The sequence below is a fragment of the Danio rerio genome, chromosome 24 (assembly GCF_052040795.2).
Source record: "Danio rerio strain M-AB ecotype USA chromosome 24, GRCz13ab, whole genome shotgun sequence".
In the NCBI taxonomy this organism is placed as follows: Eukaryota; Metazoa; Chordata; class Actinopteri; order Cypriniformes; family Danionidae; genus Danio; species Danio rerio.
In genome coordinates this window covers 12,851,513-12,879,067 of record NC_141044.1, presented here as the reverse complement: position 1 = coordinate 12,879,067, position 27,555 = coordinate 12,851,513, and the positions used below count along the sequence as shown (strand labels likewise).

The window sequence follows — 27,555 nt, the reverse complement described above, 5'->3', positions numbered from 1 at the left end:
TAATACAATTGAAATAATATTCAGTTTGTGGCACAGAGTGATTGTTTGGGAGCCGCGCGTGAAGTATGAACAAGCACTTTGCAGTCAAAATGAAATCGAAAGTGTGAACGGCATTTAAATGATTGTAACGCATTTTAGAGTTATGATTACGACAAGCATTTGATGTTTTTTCTTTCATAGCGAAGAAAGTTGTGCATGAAAGTAAATGTTTACAATGTCAGTATACCTACTCTAGCCTAAATATTGTTGAATATAATCTGATAATGGCAATGTCTGATTTTACCAGTGAATAAAATTGTCTAATATGACAGAGTGCAGGCATAATCTCAAACATACTAATTCAACAACAGAATTATTATAAGTAGAATAGAATTATTTATAGGAACCAGTAGACCTACACATAATATTATTATTGATGTTGTGCCATATGTTTGTTTTTACCATACCTTTATTTTACATCTACAAAATCGTGAGAGAATCGTGATCTTTATTTTAAGCAAAAAAAAAAATCTCATTGAGCCAGAATCGTGCAACTCTAATGATATTGATTGCGTTGCTTTTATCAGGGTTAATTATTGTGATATGCCGATTGCAACAGAGAAATACTGTAGACTGTAACACTGTAAGAAGATATCTCTGTAGACGGATGGCATTTTATGTCACGTTCAGCCTTATAATCTAAAAGTGTAAGCAAAATGAGCTTTTTTGTCATTACTTTTGAGATTAGGCTATAGAGAGTCATTCAAACACTAGCTCTAAAGAGACGTTGGTGAATAAGTAACGGCTTCTGCTGTTCTGACATCAACTGCAGATGTGAATGAATGGTGGAAGAAAGTAGTTCCTGATAAAAAGGGGTTTTTTCAGACTCTCCGGGGCTATATTTTGACGGTCCATGCACAGAGCGCAAAACACAGGGCGCAAATGCTTTCAGGGCGTGTCAGAACGCATTTTTGCTAATTTACGGATGGAAAAACCTGCTTTGCGCCATGCGCATGAGCTAAAAGGGATGAGTTTATTTTCTTAATGAGTTATAGGTGTGTTTTGAGAGTAAACCAATTACAGTCTCATCTCCCATTCCCTTTAAGACCCAGCTGCGTAGCGCCAAGAGCTCATTCGCCAATTACAGGGCGCAAAGTAAGTCTAAGTGGAAAAAATGAGCATTTCACAAGCAAACAGTTAACAGTAGACAGTTTTTAACAGAAAACTGTTAAACAGAGCATCTACTGCGTGAGAATGAGAGATAATAAAAAACTACTTTCACATTCGCTCTTGGATAGGGAAACCTTTAAGCATCAATTATCCTATCAATAATTAATTTCGTTTGTTAAGTGCAAAGATTTGTTTCAAAACTATTTCTAAATTCAGTTCTAATTTCTAGTAAACGAATAAATGAACAATAATGACCAAGTGTGGTCAAAATACTGAGTTATTTCCAAATACACCTGCCATGGCCCATATGGTCTAAAACCTGACAGGTGGGCAAATCTAAGCTTGTTTTTAATAAAACAAATATAAATATGGATTTATAAATATGGAGGTGGTGTTTCGAATTTTGAAGCATTTAAAACTTTCCAGTTTGGTTTTTAGTCTTGTTTGCGCTCCGGTGACGCAGCAGCTAACCTCGAGGTAATGTCACATGTTTAACGTTAGTCTAAAATAGCGTTTTTATGGCAAATTCAAATTGATTAACTCCAAAAGCAGTTTAAAGTTACTGAGCAACGTTATAAAACAATATCTTTTTTATATACGCTGTATAATTAGTGTTATTAATACAAAGTGAACTGCTGTCGTTTCACTGTTGTTGTTGTTTTTGCTTTTAGAGATGTAACTTACTCCAGAGACACACTAACTTGCACAGCATTAAATGGAAAAGGCTTTGTCCATCTGTTAAATCTTCTTGGTGCTTTGGTTGGTGATATTCTCTTTCTAATCTGTTTGTTTATTGATTGTTAGGCTGTGTTGTGATAGTATATTGTTATATTGATATTATTATTGTGATATCATGTTGTGATGTTATACTATGTGACAGTATTGGGAAACAAATATGTATTTAGTGAGAAATTAATGCTTAAATTACACTTTGTATAGTAGCAGATAATGGTGTAATGGGTTTTAACTTTCTGGGTTTTTTGGAAGGTCCAGTTGAGGGCATCAAGAACACGCAGATGGTCTAAACCTGTGTCAGCCTGGACAGACTGCAGTTCTGCTACTCCACGCCAAGGCTTTTGTATGGATGTCTGACTACTACTGTGTTCTCTAAAGGTTTTACTGGAGCAAAACAACAGCACCCGTTACAGTAAAATTTGTATTCATAAAAATAGTGATACATGTGTAGCAGGTCCAGTACATGTGATGTTATTGAGAAGTTGTTTTTTATTAAATGTCATTAAAACAAATAAATAAACATGCTATTTAAATAAATCTAAATATTAAAAACTTGAGGATTAAGATGACAAATGAAATGCATCATCTGTCTTGCGAAAAGGGTCTACCTAAGAATATTGGTGTTTATGAGTTTATTCTGTTGAACACAAAAGAGGCTATTCTGAAAAAAAACTAAAAACCTGTAAACATTGACCTCCATAGTAGAAAAAAATACTATAGAAGTTAGTAGTTATAGATTTCCAGCTTTCTTCAAAATATCTTCTTTTGTGTTAAACGTGGTCAGTAAATGATGACAGAATACAAATTTTGAACTATCCCTTTAATTCTCTGTCCTACATGCAGACTTTTGCAGAAGTGCTGCTCCTTCTGGAGTATTTCTCAACCCGTATGTCTAAAAAGCTTTAAACAGCTTTTACAGTACATGTAATGGTTTACAACTTGTAATTATTAGATGTGTTGAATGTTTCATGATTCTTTTCTGCAGCCTTCGTTAAAAAAAAAAAAAAAAAAAAAAAATTTTTTTTTTCGAGAATCTGAAATTTGAATTCTGGAAAATGCTGGTACCGGTGGTGGCGAAAGGCTTTCTGATGATATCACACCTAACTCTTCACTTCTCTTAGTTAGGAATATTCAGATGGATGAGTCAAAATATTACTGAGTGTGAAGATATTATACGGACAAATTTGGATTCAATAAAAAAATATACCAAGTTATTTGTAACCTAGTTTTTCATTTATTGCAGGTTTTCTGGAAGCTCCAGTTGAGGGCTTCAAGGACAAACCGATGGCCTAAACAAGTGTCAGCCTGGACAGACATCTATTGCAGTTCTGCTACACAAGACCAAACTCTCTGCTTTTGTATGGATGTCTGACTAGTACAGTGTTCTCTGAAGGTATTACTGGAGCAAAACAACAGCTCCAGTTACAGTGAAATTTGTGTTCAAAAAAGATAGTGATATGTGTAACAGGTCCAGTAAATTTGTCATAAAGGTTAAATCACAGTAAGTACTGTAAAAAAAAACTTGTTTGCCTTTGCCACAACAGGTCATGGTGTGTGCTTACTGCTTGTAGTAAACGCACACGCTGATCTGATGCGGGAGAGATAAACATAAACATATTTGTATTTACTGTTTTGTTTTGCCTCACTAAAGTGTTGTTGGAGCTTGATATGTTTACAGTTGAAACCACTGAAGTCACATGGAATGTTTTGACAATGTGTTTTGTGCCTTATCTGGACAATGACCATCTTGGGACCATTGCTGTCTGTATGGGATGAGGAGCATTTTAATCTAAAATATTTTAGTTTGTCTTCTGAAGATTAGCAGGTCTCTGGGATTACACAAGTAATTAATAACAGAACCTATATGAACACTTAATGTGACATGTAAAAGTGAAATTTATCTACTAGGTGACTAGTCCTACATTCACAAATGTGAGCCATCATTATAAGACCAATATGAACATGGAATTTTTATGATACAAATAATAAAGGAATAACAAATTGCTATTACAGTTGTGTTTGTGAGAGAGAATCAAATCATATATTCTACACATTTTCTTGATGATTTACTGAAATATTTGTCTACATGTTCCACTGTCACAGGTGCTCAGTTTTGCTGCAGTAATGCTAAACACAATAGATGTACTGTATGCAAAAAAAATAAATAAATAAAATAAATAAATAAATATTTAGCATGCAGACCTGCAAAGTGAAGGAGCAATGTGAGGTTTATAGATTATAGCAGGAGTTCCCCTTCAGTTGGGGAACTTCAGTGCCATAGAGTGGATTGATTGAAATCCACGAATGGGAGGATTCGGATCAGAAGCCGCTTGTCTGGAGAGTATTGAACGGGCCAATGAATGAAAATGAATTGGCAGCGTAAGCTTGCGCAGGTGTGCTGCATCGCCAATTATCCCAGCATATAACACACCTGAAGCGAGCAAACACCATCCTTTTCGCTTCAGATGCTTTCTGAGTGAGTCAATGAGGGTTCCTCTTGCTGTTCAGCACTTGAGAGCGAACGAGTGTCTCCCAGTCCAGAGTGGCTTTTCGCGGCGGCAGACAGTCGAGCTGGGTTTCTCCTTTGCCTGCGGTTCTTTGGGTACGGTCCTCCAGAGCGGTGCGTATTGTTACAACTTTCCTAAAAGAGCAACACAGTCGTGCAGCACGTCCTTTTTAGGATGGCGCTCCGACTGTGCGTTTCTGGATGCGGGGTTTCCTGGCTCCGGATGATGGACACGATCACTGCATTGCATGTTTGGGGGTCCAGCATGTTAATGTACTCGCGGGCGGTTCACGTCGTCATTGCGATGCCATGACCGTTGCACAGCTAAGATCGCGGCTAACTTTCGTAAGAGAGCGAGCCACCCCAGTTGCCTCCTGTTCTAAAAAAGCAGCGGGCGCTCGGGCAGATCTGAGGGTTCCAGTAGGAGATAATCCACCGCCCACGGGCTCGCGGACCTCTCGCTCTTCACGGCGCTCCATCCAAGCTTCGGGTAGTGGGAGTGATCCGTCTAACTAGATGGTAGCTCTCACGCTCGCTGACACCGGAGATCAGATGTCCTCCGCGGCATCGGAGGGTGGGCTTTCACTGTCCGAAGAAGATCCGGACCCGCTCGCCCCCTCCGGGCAAGTGAGCGCCGTCAAATCGGATCCTGAAGCGGACATGTTAGCGTGTTTCCCGGGCTGCTTCGGCCGTGGGGTTGGAGCTGGTTTATCCCCCAGCTCCGCGGCCAGACCGACTAGATGGGTGCTACGTAGAAGACCAGAAGGCGAAGCCTTCGAAGCCTCTCGTCCCCTTCTTCCCGGAAGTGCACAGTAGGCTCATGCAGTCTTGGAGGGCACCTTTCTCTGCCCGTGCTGCGTGTCCCTCCGCCCTCACCGCCCTTGACAGCGGAGCTGCCAGGGGGTTTGAGGCGATCCCGTTAGTGGAGCGCGCTATCGCGGTCAATCTTTGTCCGCGTGGCGCCTCTAGGTGGCGGGGTTTGCCCCGCCTCCCGTCCAAAGCCTGTGGGATGTCTGCCTCCCTCGGAGCCAGAACTTATAAGGCTGCGGGCTAGGCTGCTTCTGCTTTGCACGCAATGGCCACCTACCAGCGCTACCAAGCGCAGGCGCTGGCCGAGCTGCAGGAGGGCGGGTCTAACCCAAGCTTATTACATGAGCTGCGCACCGCGACCGGACTACTAAGTCCGCCGTGTGTGCGCTGGGGAGGACGATGTCCACACTTGTGGTTCAGGAACGCCACCTCTGGCTAAACCTGGCAGATATGCGCGATGTTGACAAAGTTCGCTTTCTTGACTCGCCCATATCCCAGGCTGGCGACACCATCGGTGAATTCACCCAGAAATTCAAGGCGGTGAAAGAGCAGTCGGATGCCATGGGCAATGTCATCTATCAGCGTGGCCGTAAGCCCGCTCCGCCCGCCGAGCCATCCACCTCCGCTGCTCCTCGCCGAGGGCGTTCGTCCTCGGGATTGGTTTGCAGCCATAGACCTGAAAGACGCGTATTTCAATGTCTCCATTCTTCCACGCCACCGCCAATTTCTGCGGTTTGCGTTCGAGGGTCGAGCGTGGCAGTACATGGTCCTCCCCTTCGGGCTCTCTCTGTCTCCGCGGGTCTTCACCAAACTCGCAGAGGGTGCCTTAGCGCCCCTTCGGCTCGCGGGCATCCGCATACTCAATTATCACGATGACTGGCTGATTTTAGCCCACTCGCGGGAGCAATTGATTGTGCACAGGGACAAGGTGCTTCGGCATCTCCGCCTACTGGGGCTTCAGGTCAACCGAGAAAAGAGCAAACTCGCCCCCGTGCAGAGGATCTCTTTTCTCGGGATGGAGCTGGACTCGATCACCATGGTAGCACACCTCTCCGAGGAACGCGCTCGCCTGTTGCTGAACTGTCTGAGGGAGCTCGACAGCAAACTAGTGGTCCCACTGAAGTTCTTTCAGAGGCTCCTGGGGCATATGGCATCCCCAGCTGCCGTCACGCCGCACGGATTGCTCCATATGAGACCACTTCAGCACTGGCTTCATGATCGGGTCCCAAGATGCGCATGGCACGCAGGCACACACCGGTTCTCTGTTACTGCGCTGTGTCGCCACGCCCTCAGCCCTTGGAACAACCCCTTGTTCCTACAGGCCGGTGTGCCTCTAGGACAGGCGTCCAGCCATGTTGTTGTTTCAACAGATGCTTCCAACACGGGTTGGGGGGCCGTGTGTCGCGGGCATGCGGCTGCGGGCCTGTGGAAAGGCACCCAGTTGCATTGGCATATCAATTGCCTAGAGCTGTTGGCAGTGTTCCTCGCTCTCCACTGCTTTTTGCCGGTGCTGGAGCGGCAACACGTGCTGGTCAGGATGGACAGGACGGTGGCGGCGGCGTATATCAACCGCATGGGGGGTATGCGCTCTCGCCGCATGTCTCAGCTCGCCCGCTGTCTGCTCCTCTGGAGTCAACCGCGGCAAAAAACGCTGCGCACCATTCACGTTCCAGGCATGCTCAATCGTGCAGCCGATGCGCTCTCACGACAGCTGTTACATGCCCTGGAGAATGAAGACTCCACCCCGAGTCTGTTCAGCTGATATGGGCGCGATTCGGGGAGGCCCAGATCGATCTGTTTGCTTCCCCCGAGAACGCTCATTGCCAGTTGTTTTTTTTCCTGACCGAGGGCTCTCTCGGCACAGATGCACTGGCCCACAGCTGGCCTCGGGGCATGCGCAAGTATGTGTTTCCCCCAGTGAGCCTGCTCGTGCAGTTACTGTGCAAGGTGAGGGAGGACGAAGAACAGGTTCTGCTAATTGCGCTCCTTTGGCCCAACCGGACCTGGATATCAGAGCTCTCGCTCCTCGCGACGGCCCTCCCCTGGCGGATCCCTTTGAGAGAGGACCTACTCTCTCAGGGACAGGGCACCATCTGGCACCCTCGCCCCGATCTTTGGAACCTCCACGTGTGGTCCTTAGACGCGAGGAAAACTTAGGTAACCTACCGACTGCGGTGGTTAATACCATCACTCAGGCTAGAGCCCCCTCCACGAGGCGTGCCTACGCCCTGAAGTGGAGTCTATTGACTGAATGGTGCGTCTCTCACAGAGAAGACCCCCGAAACTGCCAGATTAGTGTTGTGCTCTCTTTCCTTCAAGAGAAGTTGGACAGCAGGCTGTCGCCCTCCACTCTCAAGGTTTACGTGGCCGCCATCTCCGCTTATCATAACGCGGTAGCTGGCGACACCGTGGGAAAGCATAACCTCATCATCCGGGTCCTTAGGGGTGCTAGGCGAATTAATCCATCTCGCCCCCTCCAGAGGTGTGGACTCGAGTCATGTGACTTGGACTCGAGTCAGACTCGAGTCATGAATTTGATGACTTTAGACTTGACTTGACAAAATATAAAAAGACTTGCAACTCGACTTGGACTTGAACATAAATGACTCTGACTTTCACTTGGACTTGCGCCTATTGACTTGTAAAGACTTGCTACTTTCTATAAAAAGCCCAAAGATAAAAAGTATGTTGACACGGAGCGCTCTATCTCTGTGTGTGTGTGTGTGTGTGTGTGTGTGTGACAGAAAGCATGCGCGCATACTTTCGACCACTAGCGCTTTGTGGCGCACTTCCGTGTTTTTGCACCAGCGGGAAATTTGAAGATGCCATTTTCATTCTGACTCGGAGAGTAAAATAAACACATCCGCGATCTGCTTCTTTTGTTTTATTCAGCGGATTTACAACATCTGTCAAAGGTAAGAGACTTTACTACTCGCAATGTGTTACTGTTGTGCAAAAGCATTGTTTTACTGTTGTGCATAAGTCAATGAACTTCAGTTTTTTTAACCAAACTTACCCTCTCGTCATTTATTTCACATAATTATGAATGAGCATGGCTGTAATTTATGTTTTTGCACTTGGTCGTTTGTGTCAATGCGCATATTAAGTTTTATTTTTGTGTTTTGCCCATCCTCTGACAATATTTTCTAACTATTTAATTAGTAGTAATAATAATTACATGCCATAATAACTATATATATATATATATATATATATATATATATATATATATATATATATATATATATATATATATATATATATATATATATAATTTATTTTTAAAGCTCTTAAAACTGTGAAAAAAGTGTTTTGTTATTTTTTGGTAACATTTTGCAATAAGGTTTTTTTAGTTTATCTATGTACTAACATGAACTAATAATGAACTATACTTTTAAACCTTTATTAATTATAGTTTAAAATTTACTATTGCATTATTACAATTTAAAGGTATGCTTCTTAACATTAATGTTAATGCACTGTGATTTAACAAAGGTTAACCAATAATTTTATTTCCATTAATTAATGAATACTGTAATGATTTGTAACTGTACTTCACTGCATTGTTTGTTCACATTAGTACATACATAAACTTAATTAATTAATACAACCTTATTTTAAAGTGTTACATTTTTCATATTTTGGATTGATACTATTCATTTTATTTAATATTTAAAACCTTAAAAGTATTTGTATTATTGTTGATGTTATGCCTCTTAGCAATATTTTAGTCCTCTATATGGTTTTTAATTAAATTTTTATTGTGAGATTGTAATGTAATGCATCTATATTGTTGAATTTCTGTTTGTTTGTTTTTCTGTATTTCCCCCTCTATATTTAAGGCTTATCTACTATTTTTAAGGTACTTAAAACCAACCATCTAATAAAAAATACAATTGACAATCACATTTCGTTTCATGAGTTGTTCCTGTTTTGTAGGACTCTTATTTTAACAGATTTCATTTGGAAACACTTGACTGATCATTCAATTAAAGTTTTACCTTTATTATTCCATCACTCAATGAGATCATTTAATTGTGAGTTGAATTACTCCATTTGTAATTGTTTTTAAATAAACTAAAAACGAAGACTTGTTTTATTCAGTTTGTTGAATTTGAACTCTACTTTACATATTAAAAGATATTTAAAACCACTATGAATGTATTTAAACTAATATTTAAATTTATATAACTGTTTCACTGTGAGTATTTCTATTTTAATTTATTTAGCACATTTATTGCCTATTCAAACATGAAAACAAGTTTTAGATAATTTGTGGCTCTAATAAATTGTTAAACATTACAATATCCCTGCAGAAAAATCCAGCTTAAACCAGCCTAGGCTGGTAAGCTGGCTTTAGCTGGTCGACCAGGCTGGTTTTAGAGGGGTTTTGGTCAGTTCTAGGCTGGTTTCCAGCCATTTCCAGCCTGGTCTTAGCTGGTCAGGCTGGAAACTGACCAGCAAAATCCAGCTAAAACCAGCTTGACCAGCCTGGTTTAAGCTGGACATAGCTGGTTTTGGCTGGGCTCCCAGCCTGGCTAGGCTGGTCAAGCTGGTTTAAGCTGGTCATCTCCCAGCCTGACCAGCTAAGACTAGGCTGAAAATGGCCAAAACCCCTCTAAAACCAGCCTGGTCGACCAGCTAAAACCAGCCTAGGCTGGTTCAAGCTGTTTTTTTCAGTAGGGATTTTTGACAAAATGGTCTAAAATGATAGTTTACAAGTGCCTAAGTGGGATTCGACCCCGTTCTTTATGAAAAGAAAGAAAAATCTGATTGGCTCTGACATTACGTTCACCAGTGGGCAGGTACTTCAATCTGATTGGCTGGTCTCTCGTGCACGTATTCAGTCTCACTGCGTTTGCTTGACTTTTGTCCACAATGGCACCTCAAACCTTTCCTGCTTTTGCTCTCCAGAGATCCTCCGGGTAAATTGATTATTCCAAAATGTTGATATGGTTTATCAATGTTGATAATGGTTTCCTTAATTTTATCACAGTTACATTTCTGCTTGCGTTAGTTATATTTTTGTTTAAATGTTTTTTATTTGATTAGTATGGTGAACATTTTGAATGTTTAATAAATGTTTGTAAAACAAAATGCATTCTTTACATCCAACATCTATTCTCTGTGTCTTTAAGTGTTTGAAACTGGAAATATCTCATCATAAAACATACAGCCAAAATGTTATGGTTTATTAGATAAAAAAATTTAATATGTAAGTCTATTTTAGTATTTTGGTTATTGTTAATAAATAGTGCCTCAATATAAATCATATCAAAAAGCACGAAAGGAAGAGGAAACACAAGACACAAATTCTGTATATAATCTCTGAGAGCACGCAGGAAAATGTGTGTGTGAGCAGTGCATATTTGAGAGCGAGAAAATTTGCGCGTGAGCAGCGTATATTTCAGAGCTCGCAAGCAGTTTTGTCCACAGAGGAAATCGGTGCACGAGCGTCACACAAGGTAGAGAGCAAAGTTCTTCATTGTTATGTGAAGAAAACAACGTTAAGTTTTGTATAAAGTAGCCTACTTCATTGAGAATATATGCCACAATTTTACATTGCTGCTAGACAGATTTGCATCTCCATCTCTTTAGCACACACGAGATTCAATTGACAAAATACCAATTTCACTCAATTTTACTTTGCAGCATACAGGAGTTGTTGGTCTACTGCTGCCTCATTGAGGTCGTTTATGTAGTTTTAGTTAATCACAAGTTGATCACAGAAGACATAACATAGCACAACTAAACTTAATGAACTAGACAGCAGTAGATCTGCAATTTCTGTGTGATGTGAGGCAAAATGGACTCTATTGTAGTGGAACTCGTTCTTGTGCAATGTGCTGTAGACAAGATGTAGACAAGATGCAGCACTGTTTAGCACTTTTTCAGAAAATTACATTTGTGTTTTTATATATCTGAGCAATGTTCTTTCATAAAAAAAGGTTTGTTTAATAAATACAAATCTTACAACCATACATAATCTGTTTACAGTTCATTTTTCTGTTAAAAAGACTCGAAAAGACTCGAAAATCAAACTATAGGACTTTGGACTTGACTTGAGACTTGTTGCCTTTGACTTGGGACTTGACTCGGGACTTGCCTGTCTTGACTCGGGACTCGACTCGGGACTTGAGGGCAATGAATTGAGACTTACTTGTGACTTGCCAAACAATGACTTGGTCCCACCTCTGGCCCCCTCTCATGCCCTCTTGGGATCTCGCCCTCATTCTCACGAGTTTGCAAGCAGATCCCTTTGAGCCACTCGAATCAGTATCTCTAAGATTTCTGTCCCTGAAGACAGCTCTGCTGGTTGCGTTGGCCTCCATCAAGAGGGTCGGGAAACTGGAGGCATTTTCGGTCAGTGACTCGTTCCTGGAATTCGGGCCGGATTACTCTCACGTCATCCTGAGACCCCGCCCGGGTTATGTGCCCAAGGTTCCTACCACCCCCTTTAGAGATCAGGTAGTGAACCTGCAAGCGTTGCCCCCGGCGGAGGCAGACCCAGCCCTTTCTTTACTTTGTCCAGTTCGCGCTCTGCGCATTTATGTGGACCATACTCAGAATTTTAGATCATCTGAGCAGCTCTTTGTCTGTTATGGCGGTCGGCAGCAGGGAAGTGCCGTATCGAAACAAAGATTATCCTACTGGATTGTGGATGCCATTTCACTCGCTTATTCGAGTCGAGGTCAGCCGTGTCCCCCGGGAGTGCGTGCACACTCCACTCGGAGCGTTGAATCCTCTTGGGCGCGTGCACGCGGCGCCTCTCTAACAGACATCTGTAAAGCTGCGGGCTGGGCGACACCCAACACATTTGCAAGGTTTTACAATCTGTGAGTGGAGCCGGTTTCCTCAAGAGTATTAGGTAACCCCTTGGTGATTGAGGAAACAACTCGGTAGGGTGTTGAGACACGCTTGCTGCGTCATTTTCCCTAACATGGAGATACGTGCGCCCTTTTATCTGTCAGTAAAGTTCCCCGTCAGGTGAGCCCTGCAGATTCCTCCGTGGCCCCCAGATCTGACTCAGCGGAGGAGTCACTTGCTGGCCCACTATGTTGTAGGTCTGCCTGCTGGTCAGCCCGCGTTTTGGGTATAGGTGCCTGTTATGCGTGATCCCCACTAGGCGTTCCTACATGCTTATTCCGCCACGGTTAAGTCCCCCCCCTGGGCGGACCCGTGTCTTCCCTCTCCGCTAACCACTCTTTTGCTATACGTACTCCCCCTTTTTTAGGGCTAGTCCATTTGTAAATTCTGCCATCTATCCCCCCTTGGGTAACGGATGGCCTCCGCAGCGTCCTCCCTATCGGGATTGCACGCTTCCCAACGTACTGTCGTATTTTCCTAGAATTATCTAGATGCTCACGACTTCCCAAAAAATATATCTAAATCCGTAAGACTTCTGTCGAAGTAGGATAAATTAGGGCCAGGGACACGTTGGAGGACCGCGCCTCCCATGATGTGGGTGCGTCACGCTTGCTTGACTATCCCCTCATCGGGGGCGTTGGTAAGGTGCAGTCATTATGGCGCTTTCCATACTTCTCCCATTCGTGGATTTCAATCAATCCACTCTATGGCACTGAAGTTCCCCAACCAAAGGGGAACGTTCGATGTTACAGAAGTAACCCTTCTGTTAAAAAGTGCCATACTCCGTCGCCATAATGACTGTCCCTTAGCTGTTTCAAAAGTCTCTTCAGCTTAAAAGGATGGCGTTTGCACGCTTCAGGTGTGCTTATATGCTGAGATAATTGGCGATGCAGCACACCTGCGCAAGCTTACGCTGCCAATTCATTTTCATTCATTGGCCCGTTCAATACTCTCCAGACAAGCGGCTTCTGATCCGAATCCTCCCATTTGTGGATTTCAATCAATCCACTCTATGGCACTTCCGTTCCCCTCCTTGGGGAACGAAGGGTAACTTCTGTAACCTCGAACGTTTTCACTATTGTGAAAGTGAAGCCATTCATTCACAGTGAATTGGAATGGCAAACCTCATTATTGATTTTGTAGGATACTCACCTGGTGTTTGAGAAATAAATATGTATTTAACTGCTAGACTGATATGGATGTTTTAGTGTTTTACATTTTGTCCCCAGTGCCAGCTTTAACCTTAAGCGTTTCTCTCAACCTATAAAACCTTAAACAAATGTAATGTATTTTACTTGTGATTCTTAGTTGTGAGTGATGTTTTTTTTTTTTTTTACTTTTTTTACTACAGCCACTTTAAAAATGGGTATTTTGTAAACTTTGTAAACAGAATTCTATTTTAGAGACTGTGATGGTTAAAGCGTAGTTTAGTTACTTAGTTTAATTTAGTTAGTATCTGTTTTTCTGAAGATGGCAACACTACAATAAGGTTGTATAAGTAAGTGTTAATGTATTTACTAACATGAACAAAGAACAATAAAGCATCTTTCATATAAAGAAAGTACAGTTCATGTCAGCTCAGTGCATTAATGTTAACAAGCATACATTTTGATTTTAATAGCATCGGGACATATTTCAATTAACTAAATAATTAATAAATGCTGTACAAGTATTTATTCTTTGTTCATGTTAGTAAACATAAACTAACTTTAACTCATAAAACCTAATTAAAAAGTGACTATTTAATTGTATGCCTTTTACTGTATTTAAGTGTACAGCATGTATAGTAACCTGCATGGTTTTAATGAACGATGTATGTTTATGTTGCTGTATATTTATAATAAATGAAATAATTAGGTGTGTATTAAATAAATTGATACACAGGCTAAGTTGTGTATTTTTGTCGTGTATTTTTATTAGTAAAAATTTGTTTGCTATATTTATGGACTTATATTATGTATGGACTTATGTTATATGTAATTTCTATTTAACTTACGTTGAAATGTATGACGGTGAAACAACGTCACGGTATCAACGTTGATCCAATTTGCAAAATCGAAAGGTAATTCAACCTTCATTCAACGTCTACAAAACGACCACAATAGACATTTTTCACAGCGGAATTGAAAACCGGAAGCGCCCTTCAAAGCAGTGTATCGATATTTTCAGGTTCGCTAGGAGTCGGAGAGACATGACAGCCTCGGGACAGCGGATGACTTTCTCATGGTCAACTTTGCCATAATTTGGACAGGAAGATGTTGTTCGGTGAATGTGTAAAACTGCCTTAATAAAACAGCATTTAAAAGATGATACCGATTTGCAGAGTTTGTGCAGAAAACGTGTCTTACACAGCGTTTGCAACGTCAGGTTCCAGTAAGGTGCACAGCCAACAGCATAAAATCTGCTCATTCAAGCCATTCGTAAACTAGATTAACCTGGCTATTTAACATCCAGCAGGATGAGTTTTATTTCAGTAGTCCCGTCTGTAAACTGTGCTAACCCCCTCCTTCCTTTTTATTCAGAGTCAGATATATTGAATGGCGAGGTAGCTGTACAGGCGAGTTGCTATCGGTTAATACATTACAGGTTGTTTAATGAGGTTTTCTCAAGTCTGGAAACACGTTAGCTCCTACTCGTGGATAATATTAATTTTTATTATTTATTTAAAAAACAGCAAATAACATTTTAAACCTTAACACATTAAATAACACATTAAAGTAACACATTAAATAACACATATAAAGATAGTATACTTTAATAACACATTAAAGTATACTATCTGTATTATATAACTGACTAAACAAATAATTTTGCTGTCAAACCAATTAAAAAAAAGAGATTTGCATTTGTATGAACTGTCTATTATTCCAAAATAACAACAATGTAGGGATAAATCATGCTTATAGATTAATGAATGCATGCAGCATAAGAATGTACTCCCGCATATAGCTTGAAACGCCATTCAACCCCCTTTAATATTGTCATCCATGATTTTCCCTGTCCTTCGTCTTTCGGGAGATCGTGGTCATTAAAGTAAGAGTGTTGTTTTTGAGTTAGAGCAGCTGGGAACGCAGCAATCACAGCGATGAGATGACCCTGCCATTCTTTCTTGCTCTGTCGCATTGAAACCGGATGTTGTGGTACACTGCTTCGCTTACCGGAACCAGGAAGTGTGAAAAAGGCCTATTCACCCATGAAGAAGGTAAGAGTGAAACAACGTTGTGATTTTAACGGTGAATCACCGGTAGTGGTCCGACGGTGAAACAACGTCTCTATATAAACGTTGATCCAATTTGCAAAATCGAAAGGTAATTCAACGTTGATCCTACCATAGATCTGACGTTGATTCAACGTTGAATCCACGTTGAAATGCCGGCTGGGTTATTATAATTTTTCATATCTGCAATGCCTGTATTTTGGCATTTTTTGCAGACCACTTAGAATCCAACATGGAAATCAATGTTTTCTTTAATGGCATTGATTGTTTTGAAATTCAAATGGCATTAACATGCCTGTGTTTTTATTTCTGTAATAAATATGGCTGTCAAGCCAGGATTTTGATGGTTTATTGTGGGTATGTTGTTTACATGAAAAAATCTGTGTTACAAGTTAAACAAAAATTGTAATAATAAATTATATTTTAAATTTAAACAGTATTTGTCTTGCGTTTACATAAATTTTACACTCGAATAGCCAAAATCACAAGTTTCAGTCTTTTAAATTTGATTAATCGCGATAAAAAAAATTTTTTTTAAAGTGCGATTAATTAGTTATTTTTTTTTATCGATTGACAGCACTAATATATATATATATATATATATATATATATATATATATATATATATATATATATATATATATATATATATATATATATATATATTTTTTTTTTTACATTTACATTTACATTTAGTCATTTAGCAGACGCTTTTATCCAAAGCGACTTACAAATGAGGACAAGGAAGCAATTTACACAACTAAGAGCAACAATGAATAAGTACTAAAGGCAAGTTTCAGGTCTGTAAAGTCTAAGAAGGGAAGTGTTAGTAGTTTTTTTTTTTTTTTTTTTTTTTTGTACAATTAGTGTGATATTCAAAGAGGCAATTGCAGCTTAGGAAGTGAAGTATATATGTGTGTGCGTGTGTGTGTGCGTGCGTGTGTGTGTGATTTGTGTGTGTGATTTGTGTGTGTGATTTGTGATGTGACATGCTTAACCCTCTGGGGGTCTGAGGGTGTTTTGGGGCTCTGGAGAAGTTTTGGCATGCACTGGCATTTGTGTTGTCTTCAGTATCTTAAAAACATATTAATGGTTAAAATGTGATAACACTGTAAACAGCACAAGTTGGGCTACAATCATACCTAAACAGCATGTTTGTATGTGTTTGTGTTTTTGAGAAAGATACGTTTATGTGTGGCTAGTGAAAAACTAAAATTTTGAAGTCACTGAAACAAGGCCATGAAACACACAGAGAACATTTGTGCACAGGACTTTTGAGAACTGGATCTGGTAGTCTAGTGTTTTTGCTTCAAATTGATGTGAGAATCATCTTGTTAACTTGCTCACAGAAAACAATATAATGAATTAAAAATTCTAAGTTTCTTTTTAAGTGAAATTGGTTTATGCGGGAAGGCGTAAACTATCATTACTATGCAGTGAGTCACACCTGAGAAGACAAAGACCTGCATAATCCTACATAATCAAACTTTTTTCACCAAGTACCACCTCAGAAAAAAATTGTCTCTCCAAGTACCACCATAATGACCAGTTATAAAATATAGCGCTGTAGGCCTAATTAAGCAGCTACAGGTGTGCACAGTTTAAAAACAAGGCAGATTAATTCCTATTATTAAGAATATGTATTATTGTCAGCCACTTTAAACATTATAAAAAGTTTGAATATTAACTGTGCTTGCAGATAAAAAAAAAATGTTTAAATTAAAATGTGCTTGTAAAAGTTCATAAAAAATTGAACTGTTCTTCAAAATTAAAAAGAAAACTGCCGTACTTAAATCTAAAGTATTAACATAGTAGCCTATTCATCAAAATCTGGAAATGTTGCTTGGACCTCATAAATATAGGTTATATGTCATATTCATACACTTTTTGACAAATTTTGAAACATATGTTAGATGTACATATGACAGGGTGCATACAGGCACAGCCTAATGAAAATCAAGGACTTTTAAGCACTTTTCCAGCACCTAATTTTATTTTCAAGACTGACACACTATGTTTTGAACACCTGAAATGTATTCTCAGCAACCCATAAAAAACATTACACAGGAATTGATACAAAATAATAATAATAATAATAATTATTATAATTAATAATAATAATTATTATTAATCATATATTAATAATATAATAAACCTGCACTAAATGTGTTTGTGAAATGTTTTTTGTACTCAAGTAAAAATACTATTACACTGCTAAAATAACAATTAAAAGACATTAAAAACTGCTTGTTTCGCTGTTTGATGTTGCAAACTCATATTTCCTTATTATATTATTCTACTTGGTCTGTATAGTCATGCAAACATTTGTTTGTAGAGCAAGTAGTTTGACCGTTTTCTGCCGTTTATTATTTCTAGTTATTTCTCCCATAGGCGACTGAATAGGAAGTTCTAAGGCAATCACGAAAACAGGCACACTTCCGCATTTTAGAATAAGGTCAATAGTCTTTACGGTGTTCTTATCCCTCAAAGCTGTTTAGAATTAAATGTTTAGAGATGGTGTGACCAAAGTCCCTGTAAGAAGTCTAAAGCCTTTTGTCTTTGATGCACACCTTGGCCACATTGTCCCCCGATAATGTCAATAGACTTGACTATCTTAGCAACTGGCTAAATGTTAAAATGTTAACATTCTGTCTAGCTCCACGAGCTTGTGATGTATCTCTTTAACCAATCAGCGTTCAGCTGCTCGTTTAGCTCCACCTTTTGGTACCCTTTCTCGTTTTTGGTACCCTTTTGAAAGGGTGCCGAAAAAGTGGTACGGTACGATTTGGTTCGGTACGCTTATTGACAGTGGAAATGGACATAAAAGCGTACCAAACCGAACCGTACCACTCAGTGGAAACGGGCCAAAAAAGCCTCAAAAGTACATTTTGTTGTCTAACAACAGTAATATTTGTCAAACTGTTCAAATGTTTAAAGAACTAAGCAAAACTGTTGCTACTTTATAATTAATGTTCTCAACTCAATACAACTTTACAATGAATACAATTGTTTGTATTAAATGCTTAATTATTATTATTTTCCATTTTCAATACTTGCAGTGCCTGTATTTTGGATTTTTTTTGTCGTCCACTTAGAATCCAACATGGAAAACATTTTTGTTTGATATTGGCATTGATTGTTTTGTAATTCAAATGACACTTACATGCATGTGTTTTTATTTCTTATATAAATATGGCTTTTCGTGATTAATCATGATTAATTACAAAAAAAGTGTGATTAATTAGTTAATTTTTTAATCATTTGACAGCCCTAATATATTGCGAATAACACACTTGAAATGAACTCTGGACCTTTTATCTGCTCATTATAATTGTAATATTGAGGGAATAACACACCTGGCCATGGAACGGCTGAGAAACCAATTGTCCCATTACTTTAAGTCCCTTATCAAGTGGGAGGCACATATGCAAATTGTTATAATTCCTAATTCTTACATCATTTTCCTGATATCGATAAACCAACCCTCAAATTAAAGCTGACAGTCTGCAGTTAAAGGTGCAGTTGGTGATTGTCTTCAGAAACATTTTTGTTATTCTGGTTGAAAGTCTCTTCACATACCAATAGTACTGATTAAAGTTAATCTTCATTATTTATATGTATTTTTATTTTCTGGGTAAAGCATAAGACTAAAAAAAAAATAATAATCTAGGTAAATATTGTCAGGCCAACATTTCTTACTGTTCTGATAAAGTAGCCCAAACTGTCTGTCAGCAAATGCAGATCTGTACAACCGAGCACCCATTAACAGATCTGCCGTTTGTGCATACACATGCTCTGCGTTCATGTCAATGTACAAACATGAGAGAGAATGAGAGAGTGGTAACATGATGGATCAAAACTGTTTAAAAATCTTTAATCAATATCTGAGTAACTTTTGCACACCGGAGGAAGGATGACATCATGGCTGAAGTATTTCTTTTAGACAGGTAATGTTATGTTTTAAAAGCTTTTTTTAATCACACAAAGCTGATGTAGATTTTTTTGTTACATATGGGTTATATGCACAGAAATGTTGTACAGCCACTAAAATCATCTGCCGATAAATTGATGTGACTATTTTCAGTTTCATAAGGCATAAGGTAAGCACAGAACGTGAGAGGGTTGTCTTCTATGCACGTGTTTGCAATTCAGTAAGCGCAACTTTGGATGGCAGTGGAGGAGCTGTGTTTCAAAGATATTATGCTAGACACAGACACACACAGACACACACAGACACAGACACAGACACAGACACAGACACACACACACACACACACACACACACACACACACACACACACACACACACACACACACACACACACACACACACACACACACTTGAAGTCAGAATTATTAGCCCCCCTGAATTATTAGCCCTTATTTATTTTTTTCTCCCCAAATTTCTGTTAAACAGAGAGAAGATTTTTTTTCAACACATAGTTTTAATAAGTAATTTCTAATATTTGATTTATTTAATCTTTGCCATGATGACAATAAAGAATATTTTACTAGATATATTTCAAGATACTTCTATACAGCTCAAATTGACATTTAAATGCTTAACTAGGTTAATTAGGTTAACTAGGCAGGATAGGGTAATTTGGCAAGTTATTGTGGTGGTTTGTTGATGATGTTTTTTTTTCTGTAGGCTATCAATAAACAAATTAGCCCAAAGGGGTTATAATTGACCTTAAAATGGTTTTTAAAAATAAAAAAACTCTTTAATTCTAGCTAAAATAAAACAATAAGACTTTCTCCAGAACAAAAAATATTATGAGACATATTTTGAAAATTTCCCTGCTCTGTTAAACATAATTTAAAAAACTTTTTTTCTAAAGAAAAAAAAAGAAAAAAATTCAAAGGGGGGCTAATAATTCTGAGTTCAACTGTATCTATATTCAGACACACATATGCACACGCACAGACAGACAGACAGACAGACAGACACACACACAAACACACACACACACACACACCTTTCAACCTCGCGATGTGAAAATAAGGGATAACCATTTTCCTTACCATATAATTTAAACATTTTGATTAAAGAGCAGTAAATTAATCTATCGTTTACATTTCTCATTAGATCACATTAAATACAAGAGATTTCACTTAAAAATGCACAGATCTATAAGTCAATTGCTTTCCTAAGTGTTTATGCTCATTTAAGACAAAATATGCTGTTTAAAAGAAAACTCACCAAGACTGACTTGCGTATATATTACTATTAATATTATTATTTTGTGTATATATCTGTTCAAACCAGGGGTGTCCCTTTTTGCTCCACTTTAAATCGTGCACACAGAATCCGTTTTGAAACAGCATCTAGTTATCACTATGGAGCGTGTGCGACAGTCACGCACCACTACATGAACTGACTGTTTTCAGGATTGCACAAGAGGGGCAATGGTGCCTATAATAGAAAGGAAGGGAATCCTGCCGTTTTACATATTTATTTTAAAGTGCTTTCATGAAAGCACTGAACAAATTCACATTTAAGAGCAAGGGGCGACCACTCATGGTTCGGAGGTATGGGTTGCGTATAGGCAGGACTCCCGTATAGGATGGTCTTCTTAATGTTTATTGCCACCCCACACACTACCAGTCAAAAGTTTGGGGTCAGTAGGATTTTTAAATATTTTAAAATAAGCTTTTCCTGCTGACCAAGGCTGCATTTATTAAATCAAAAATACAGTATAAATTGTAAAATTGTCAAATATTAATGTACTATAAAATAACTGTTCAAAAGTAGTTTATCATTTAATTTAATTTATTCTAGTGATTTTAATGTTGAATTTTCAGCTTCTTTACTCCAATCTTTAGTGACATGATCCTTCAGGAACCATTCTAATGTTAACTATTATACTTTAATATTGACTAAATATTACTATTATTATTAATGGTAATCATAATAAAAGCTATAATGACTGGAGTAATAGTTTCATTTCATACTATATACGATAAATAATAAATATTTAATAAATAAGTATTTAACAATTTTAAATTTTTCTTTTATTTAATAATTGCCACCTTGAATAACAGAATAATTTTCTTTAAATTATAATTTTAAAAAAGTGTTTAATTTGTACTTTTGCATAACAAGAAGCTCTTTAGTTCTGCAGCTGATTTGTTGCTTAATCCTATTTTACCATTCACATATCGAACCAAGACCCCAAAACCAAGGTATGTACAGAACTGGGATCTTTGTGCACCACTACACCCCTAATATACAAAATTGATATCAATTAGCTTTTCATAGTTATTTTGTATACATTTTAAGATGTGATTATATTAATATCAATTCTAATCATAATTAATGGATTCCAATAATAGTATGAAGTTAGCTTAGAATTCAGGTAAGTGATAAGCTCTAGTGTCATAAATCTCAATTTGTGGTGTTCATATGCTTTGGTACCTTCTCAGCAAGGGATAGCTGCTCCTGGACACGAAGCAAGTCATGTTTAGTAGACACCAGGCTGTCCTGCAGGTCTTTCTGAGAAGTAATGTTGGTATTCAGGGTCTTTTCAAAGTCAGCCTGCATTGCTGCAACTGTGTCTTCAAGATTTGCAATCTCTTGAGCACACATTACGGACTACCAAAGGAAAAAAAAATTCTGTCAATATTTTGTCATTATATTGCTGTGTGTAAATGCAATTTACATTTGACAAAAATAACTAAAACCAAAATGGCACATATCAGCGTTTCCATGAAGTAAAATAAATAAATCAACATGGGGGTTGGACAATGAAACTGAAATGCCTGGTTTCATCAGAATGGTGTATAGTCTCCTTTCCAGGCCAATACAGCATCAATTTGTCTTAGGAATGAAAGACACAATTCCTTCACAGTAGTCAGAGGGATTTTGAGTCATTCTTCAAGCAGAACAGTGGCCAGGCTCTGAAATCATGTCCTGACACACTCTTCCAAAACACCCCAAACTGGCTCAATAATATGTAGATCTACTGACTCTACAGGCAATAGGAGATTTTCAACTTCACTTTCATGTTCATCAAACCATTGAAAGCTCTGCTGGCACCAGTGAAACCAACGTTTCGAATTGGCATGCGTGACCAGAAATTTGGCTATGGTAGCCTGGCTATGTATATTGACCTTCTGGAGCTCCCAACGAACAGTTTTGGTGGAAACAAGAGAGTTGAGGTGCATATTTAAATATGCAGTGAGTTATGCAGCTGTGGTTTTGTGTATTTTGAATACAATCCCGGTTATCACCAGGGACATCCCTTTCAAACAGCTTCCTCTTAAGTCCACATTTACTCCTGTTGCATGTGTTTTGTCCATCTTGCTGGTATGCTGACATTATGCTGGGTGCCGTGGCTCTTGATACATCACAAAGACTTGCTGTCTTGGTCACAGATGAGCTAGTGAGATGCGTACCAACAATTTGTCCTTTGATATGTCACCCATAATGCTGTTTGCATTTCAATATTTTAGCAAAACTGTGCTATTACTTTGCTAAGTAAGATTTTACACTCTGCTCTTACTGTTGGAATATGCAATCTTCAGGCAACCAGGCAGGACAAAGTTAAAAAGCAATGAAACCTTCAACACTAAACTGACACGTTTCATTGTGCAATCCCTGTCTATGTGTGTGTGTGTATTTATATATATATATATATATATATATATATATATATATATATATATATATATATATATATATATATATATATATATATATACTGCGCACACACACACACACACACACACACACACTCACACACACTCACACACACACACACACACACATACACACACACACACACACACACACACACACACACACTTATACAACAGTTCTGTCTGATTTCTTGAATCTGTTTGGCTGATAGCCTTCACCCTTCACTGTGTATTACTCCACCCACATACGGCCAGCAACAAGCAGAGACACGACAGTTTGTCACATTTTACTGTTGTTAGACAACAAAATGTACTTTTGAGGCTTTTTTGGCCTGTTTCCACTGCGTGCTACAGTACTGTACGGTTCGGTTTGGTACACTTTTATGGCCATTTCCACTGTCAATAAGCATACCGAACCAAACCGTACCACTTTTTCGGCACCCTTTCGAAAGGGTATCAAAAACGAGAAAGGGTCCCAAAAGATGGAGCTACACGCGCAGTTGAACGCTGATTGGTTAAAGAGATACGTCACGAGCTTATGGAGCTAGACAGAATGTAAACAAAGGATCCGCCATGTTCTAATCCACAGCCGAGAGATTACATGGATATACTACATGCATTTAATAACGAGCAATGGATGACCCGAGCTCAAACAAACCTTGTCGTCGTCTTGATGAACAGACACAAAGCTAAGAAGAACAAAATCTGCCGTATCCTGTTGTCGCTTTACGAGCCCGTCTAAAAGTACGAGTGGTATTCGCTTTTTTTTCTGGGAGCATGCGATCGCGTCTATATTTGATATAACAAACTTCTTGAGCTGATGATAATAATATGTGTGTGATTACTGAAGTGTCTCCGTCATCTGATTCATTCAGAAAAAAAGAAAAGGACAAGCGCGAGAGTAAAGCGCAGGAAAAAAAGCAAAGCCCAGCAAAACACAGGAGCAAAAGTGTTTTAGCAACCTGAATCATGAACAAACTGCCACGTTTATCTTCACCTTTTGGACTATTATGAACTGGTAATGACAAAATTACTCTCTAACAGAGTTTACATGTGCTGGTGAAGATTACAGACACAGATGAGCGGTTTGCTCTGACTGTGGGCTATATTGCATGTGTTTTTGAACTGAAATAAGTACTAAATGTATGATGTGTGTAGTTTTACTGTAATTAATAATATATCAGAGACTGTAAGGGACTGTATGTGTTCATATATGTTGCATTTATATTTATTTTATATAATTACAGATGTTACAGTAGCCTATTTTGAACTGTCATTGATCTGCAGTTATAATCAAATCATGTTCAAAGAAAAGTTAGTAATAAACATTTATAAACAAGTATTTATGTGTATAAAGCATATGTTTTGTGTGCTTCTCATATGATATGTAAACAACCCGTACAGCTTCACTGTAGACATTTATTCGAGCGAGCATGACGTCGACTTAAACTTTATGTTGTACACCACGCCCTCCCTTTGTGGTGGAAACGCAAGCCTGATAAAGATGACCCGTACCGACCCAAACTGTACCGTACTGTACCAGTCAGAGGAAACGAGCCATTTTAGTCGAGAATGTAGTTGTTTAGATTGCAACTATGCAGTTTATTTGTAAGAATAGTGCCTATTTTAAAATATTTACAGTTTCTAAGAGACCGCTCATCGGCGGCCAAAGACGGTTGATGTTGTCTATCCAATAGATGGCACCAAGACGGCATAATAAGCCCTTGCTTAGTGGCTGTTTCTCAATATGCATTATTCAGTGATCTTGTGTCCTCATGTTCTCGTGTAACTTCATTATCAGCTGCCAAAGTTCAGTTCCAATACTCAAGACCGCAAGAACAGAGGACGCGTGAAACTTCCCGGACGTGTTCTTGATATTGGGGACACAACGATGCAGACTTGAGCACCGATCTCGCTCTAGAAGTCCCAGAAGTCATTGCGACTGGAGGTGGGAAGTGCAGCATTTTATTTCGATTTATTATTAAAGTTCAGAAATATAAGTTATTTGCCCCAGGAGTTTCCCTAAATGAAACGAAAAATATAAACATTACCATGGACATTTAAACAAAGGAATAAACATATTAAGGGTGTTTGTTTGCTGGAATTCGTATTAAAATCTGTTTTATTTATATTGTGCAACATAAATTTATAGTGTTTTTATGCATAGTATATATTTTGAAAAGGGGAAAAACAATAAATAGAGGTTAAAGAAAATAAAAATCCTGGGGTTAATTAATTTTTTTTTTAGGGGGGTGATGCTAATTGTTACATGCCTGGGGGTGTTGCTCTGTTGTTCCCTCCTCCCCTTTCTGTTTCTATTTGCTGTCCTGGGGCCTCATGTATCAACGCTGCGTACGCACAAAAACTTTGCGTACGCCAGGTTTCACGCTCAGAATCGCTCACGTTTGGATTTACTAACAATGAACTGAACGTGGGAATGTGCGCAACTTCACGGCAGCTTTCTGGCAGGCGTACGCACATTTTTTGTGCGTGTCTGTTTTATTTCCATTGGCGACTCCTAGAGGCAGTTGTGTTAAATTGCTCTCTACAAAGTGTCTGAGCCTTGCAATGGCAGCTGTATGAGACGGGTTCAGCAGGTATATAAGGTTTCCATACCATACAGTTGACCAGCTAAACATTAAAGCACAATTTGCAGCGGTCGCCTGTTTTCCCAATGTAATCTGAGCGATCTACCGCACGCACATTGCTATAAAGACACTATCTGAAGATGAATTTACATGCGTGAATCAGTAACATTTACATTCAATATTATTATATCTGTAAAATGTTACAGCACTCTGAACAGTCTCAGTGGCGCGCTCGTAAGACACATGTGAATATGTTTTGACACGTTCGAGCATGAACTCGGCTCGAATCCAGCGTCTGATGAACTCTTTCTTCTTTTTTCCCCGCTACATATCAGATTTTGCCTACTATTTATCACGAGAAAGACTAGTAGGAATCATTAATAAGTTTGTGCATCATATTTTATTTGCACATTTATTGAATGGAAATGTTTCTGATTCACGCATGCAAATTCATCTTCAGATAGTGTCTTTATAGCAATGTGCGTGCAGTAGATCGCTCAGATTACATTGGGAAAACAGGCGACCGCTGCAAATTGTGCTTTAATGTTTAGCTGGTCAACTGTATGGTATGGAAATCTTACATACCTATCTGAAGATAAATTTGCATGCGTGAATCAGAAACATTTCCATTCAATAAATGTGCAAATAAAATATGATGCTTATTGATATGAACTTATTAATGATTCCTACTTGTCTTTCTCGTGATAAATAGTTGACAAAATCTGATATGTAGCGGGGGAAAAAAGAAGAAAGAGTTCATCAGACGCTGGATTCGAGCCGAGTTCATGCTCGAACGTATCAATTCCTGTTCACATGGGTCTTACGAGTAGCGCCACTGAGACTGTTAACCAACCTGCAACATTTTACAGATATAAACCACAATATTTCTTTTTTCAATGCACTCAGTGCGATGTTCAGACCCAACTGTGTTAACCGCATCAGCTAAACTCTCCCGCTCTATTTATTTCTTTTATTGTTAATTCCGGAGAACAAACTTGCAAATAACACCGCTTTTCTCCGGTCTACCTCTGAAAGCACCTCCAATTCACATTCTGTTCAAAGTTTCTCTTTTTGCTTGCTTTTGCCATTGCTGTTTCGTTGGGTTTTGCCATTAGCATAGTCATTAGCATATTCATACGGGGGAGGAGGCAGGGAGGGGTTTTGTGCTCGTGCATGTTGCGCTCAGTTTCACGTTCATTCAGATGTACAAAAGAATATGCGTGAGATTCGCGTACGCAGTGTTTCATACATCTGAAATTTTTTCTGCGTACGCACATTTACAGCTTTGTGCGTACGCAATGTTTTAGTAAGATTTCCACGCAAGTCTTCGTACATGAGGCCCCTGTACTTCTAAAATCTAGGTGTTGTGATTGGTTGGCAGAGTTCTCCCGAGTGGACCAATTAGAAGAGGATGGGTGTTATTTAAACGCTCCAGTGATGACTCAGCCCAGATGAGAGGGGGATCCATGTTGCTTGTTGCTGCTGTGTTTTTGTAACTTTTGGTGCCTATCTTGTGCTCAGGTTCGCTTTAAAGAGAGTTTTTGTGATTTAAAAGTACCTAGAGGGAAGTGAAGGGAAGTATGTCACGTGACTTACATTTTACACACACGTAGCAGATTTTTTTGTTATTCCACTAGGTTAGAAGCGGGTGCTACCATATGTATGTTTGTTCCAGTCAGTGCAGTTGAAGGGGGTGTGACGCTGAAGATGTTTTTTTTTCTTATTTACATATTTCTCTTTAGTTATTTAGAGGTGGGGGAGGGATTAGTTAGCGGGTGTTTAATTTGTTATTTTCTTTGATTTGGCACCACTTATTCTCCTTCATCCATCCATCAGGTATTTTTGTTTACTTTTTGCATTTATTGTACATATTTGTAAATATACTTTGGGTGATTTAAATATTAATTTCTTTATCTTTATTGTAATAAAGCGAACCACTTTTTTTGCCACGTTGTTGTCTGTGTTGATTCATAGCAGTTAACATCTCAGAGGAATTCTTAAAATATTGGGTTGTCATAATTGTGTTAAGCCCTTTTTCATCC

General features: G+C 38.9%; 1 protein-coding gene across 2 annotated transcripts in view; it reads right to left on the bottom strand.

Annotated features, from left to right (window-relative positions):
- Positions 1 to 27,555, bottom strand: part of lztfl1 (leucine zipper transcription factor-like 1) — a 121,800-nt gene that overhangs the window by 8,013 nt on the left and 86,232 nt on the right. For both annotated transcript variants that reach the window (XM_087308162.1, NM_199587.1), the window contains 1 exon segment: positions 21,703 to 21,879. In XM_087308162.1, the coding sequence (XP_087164288.1) occupies positions 21,703 to 21,879 (177 nt within the window).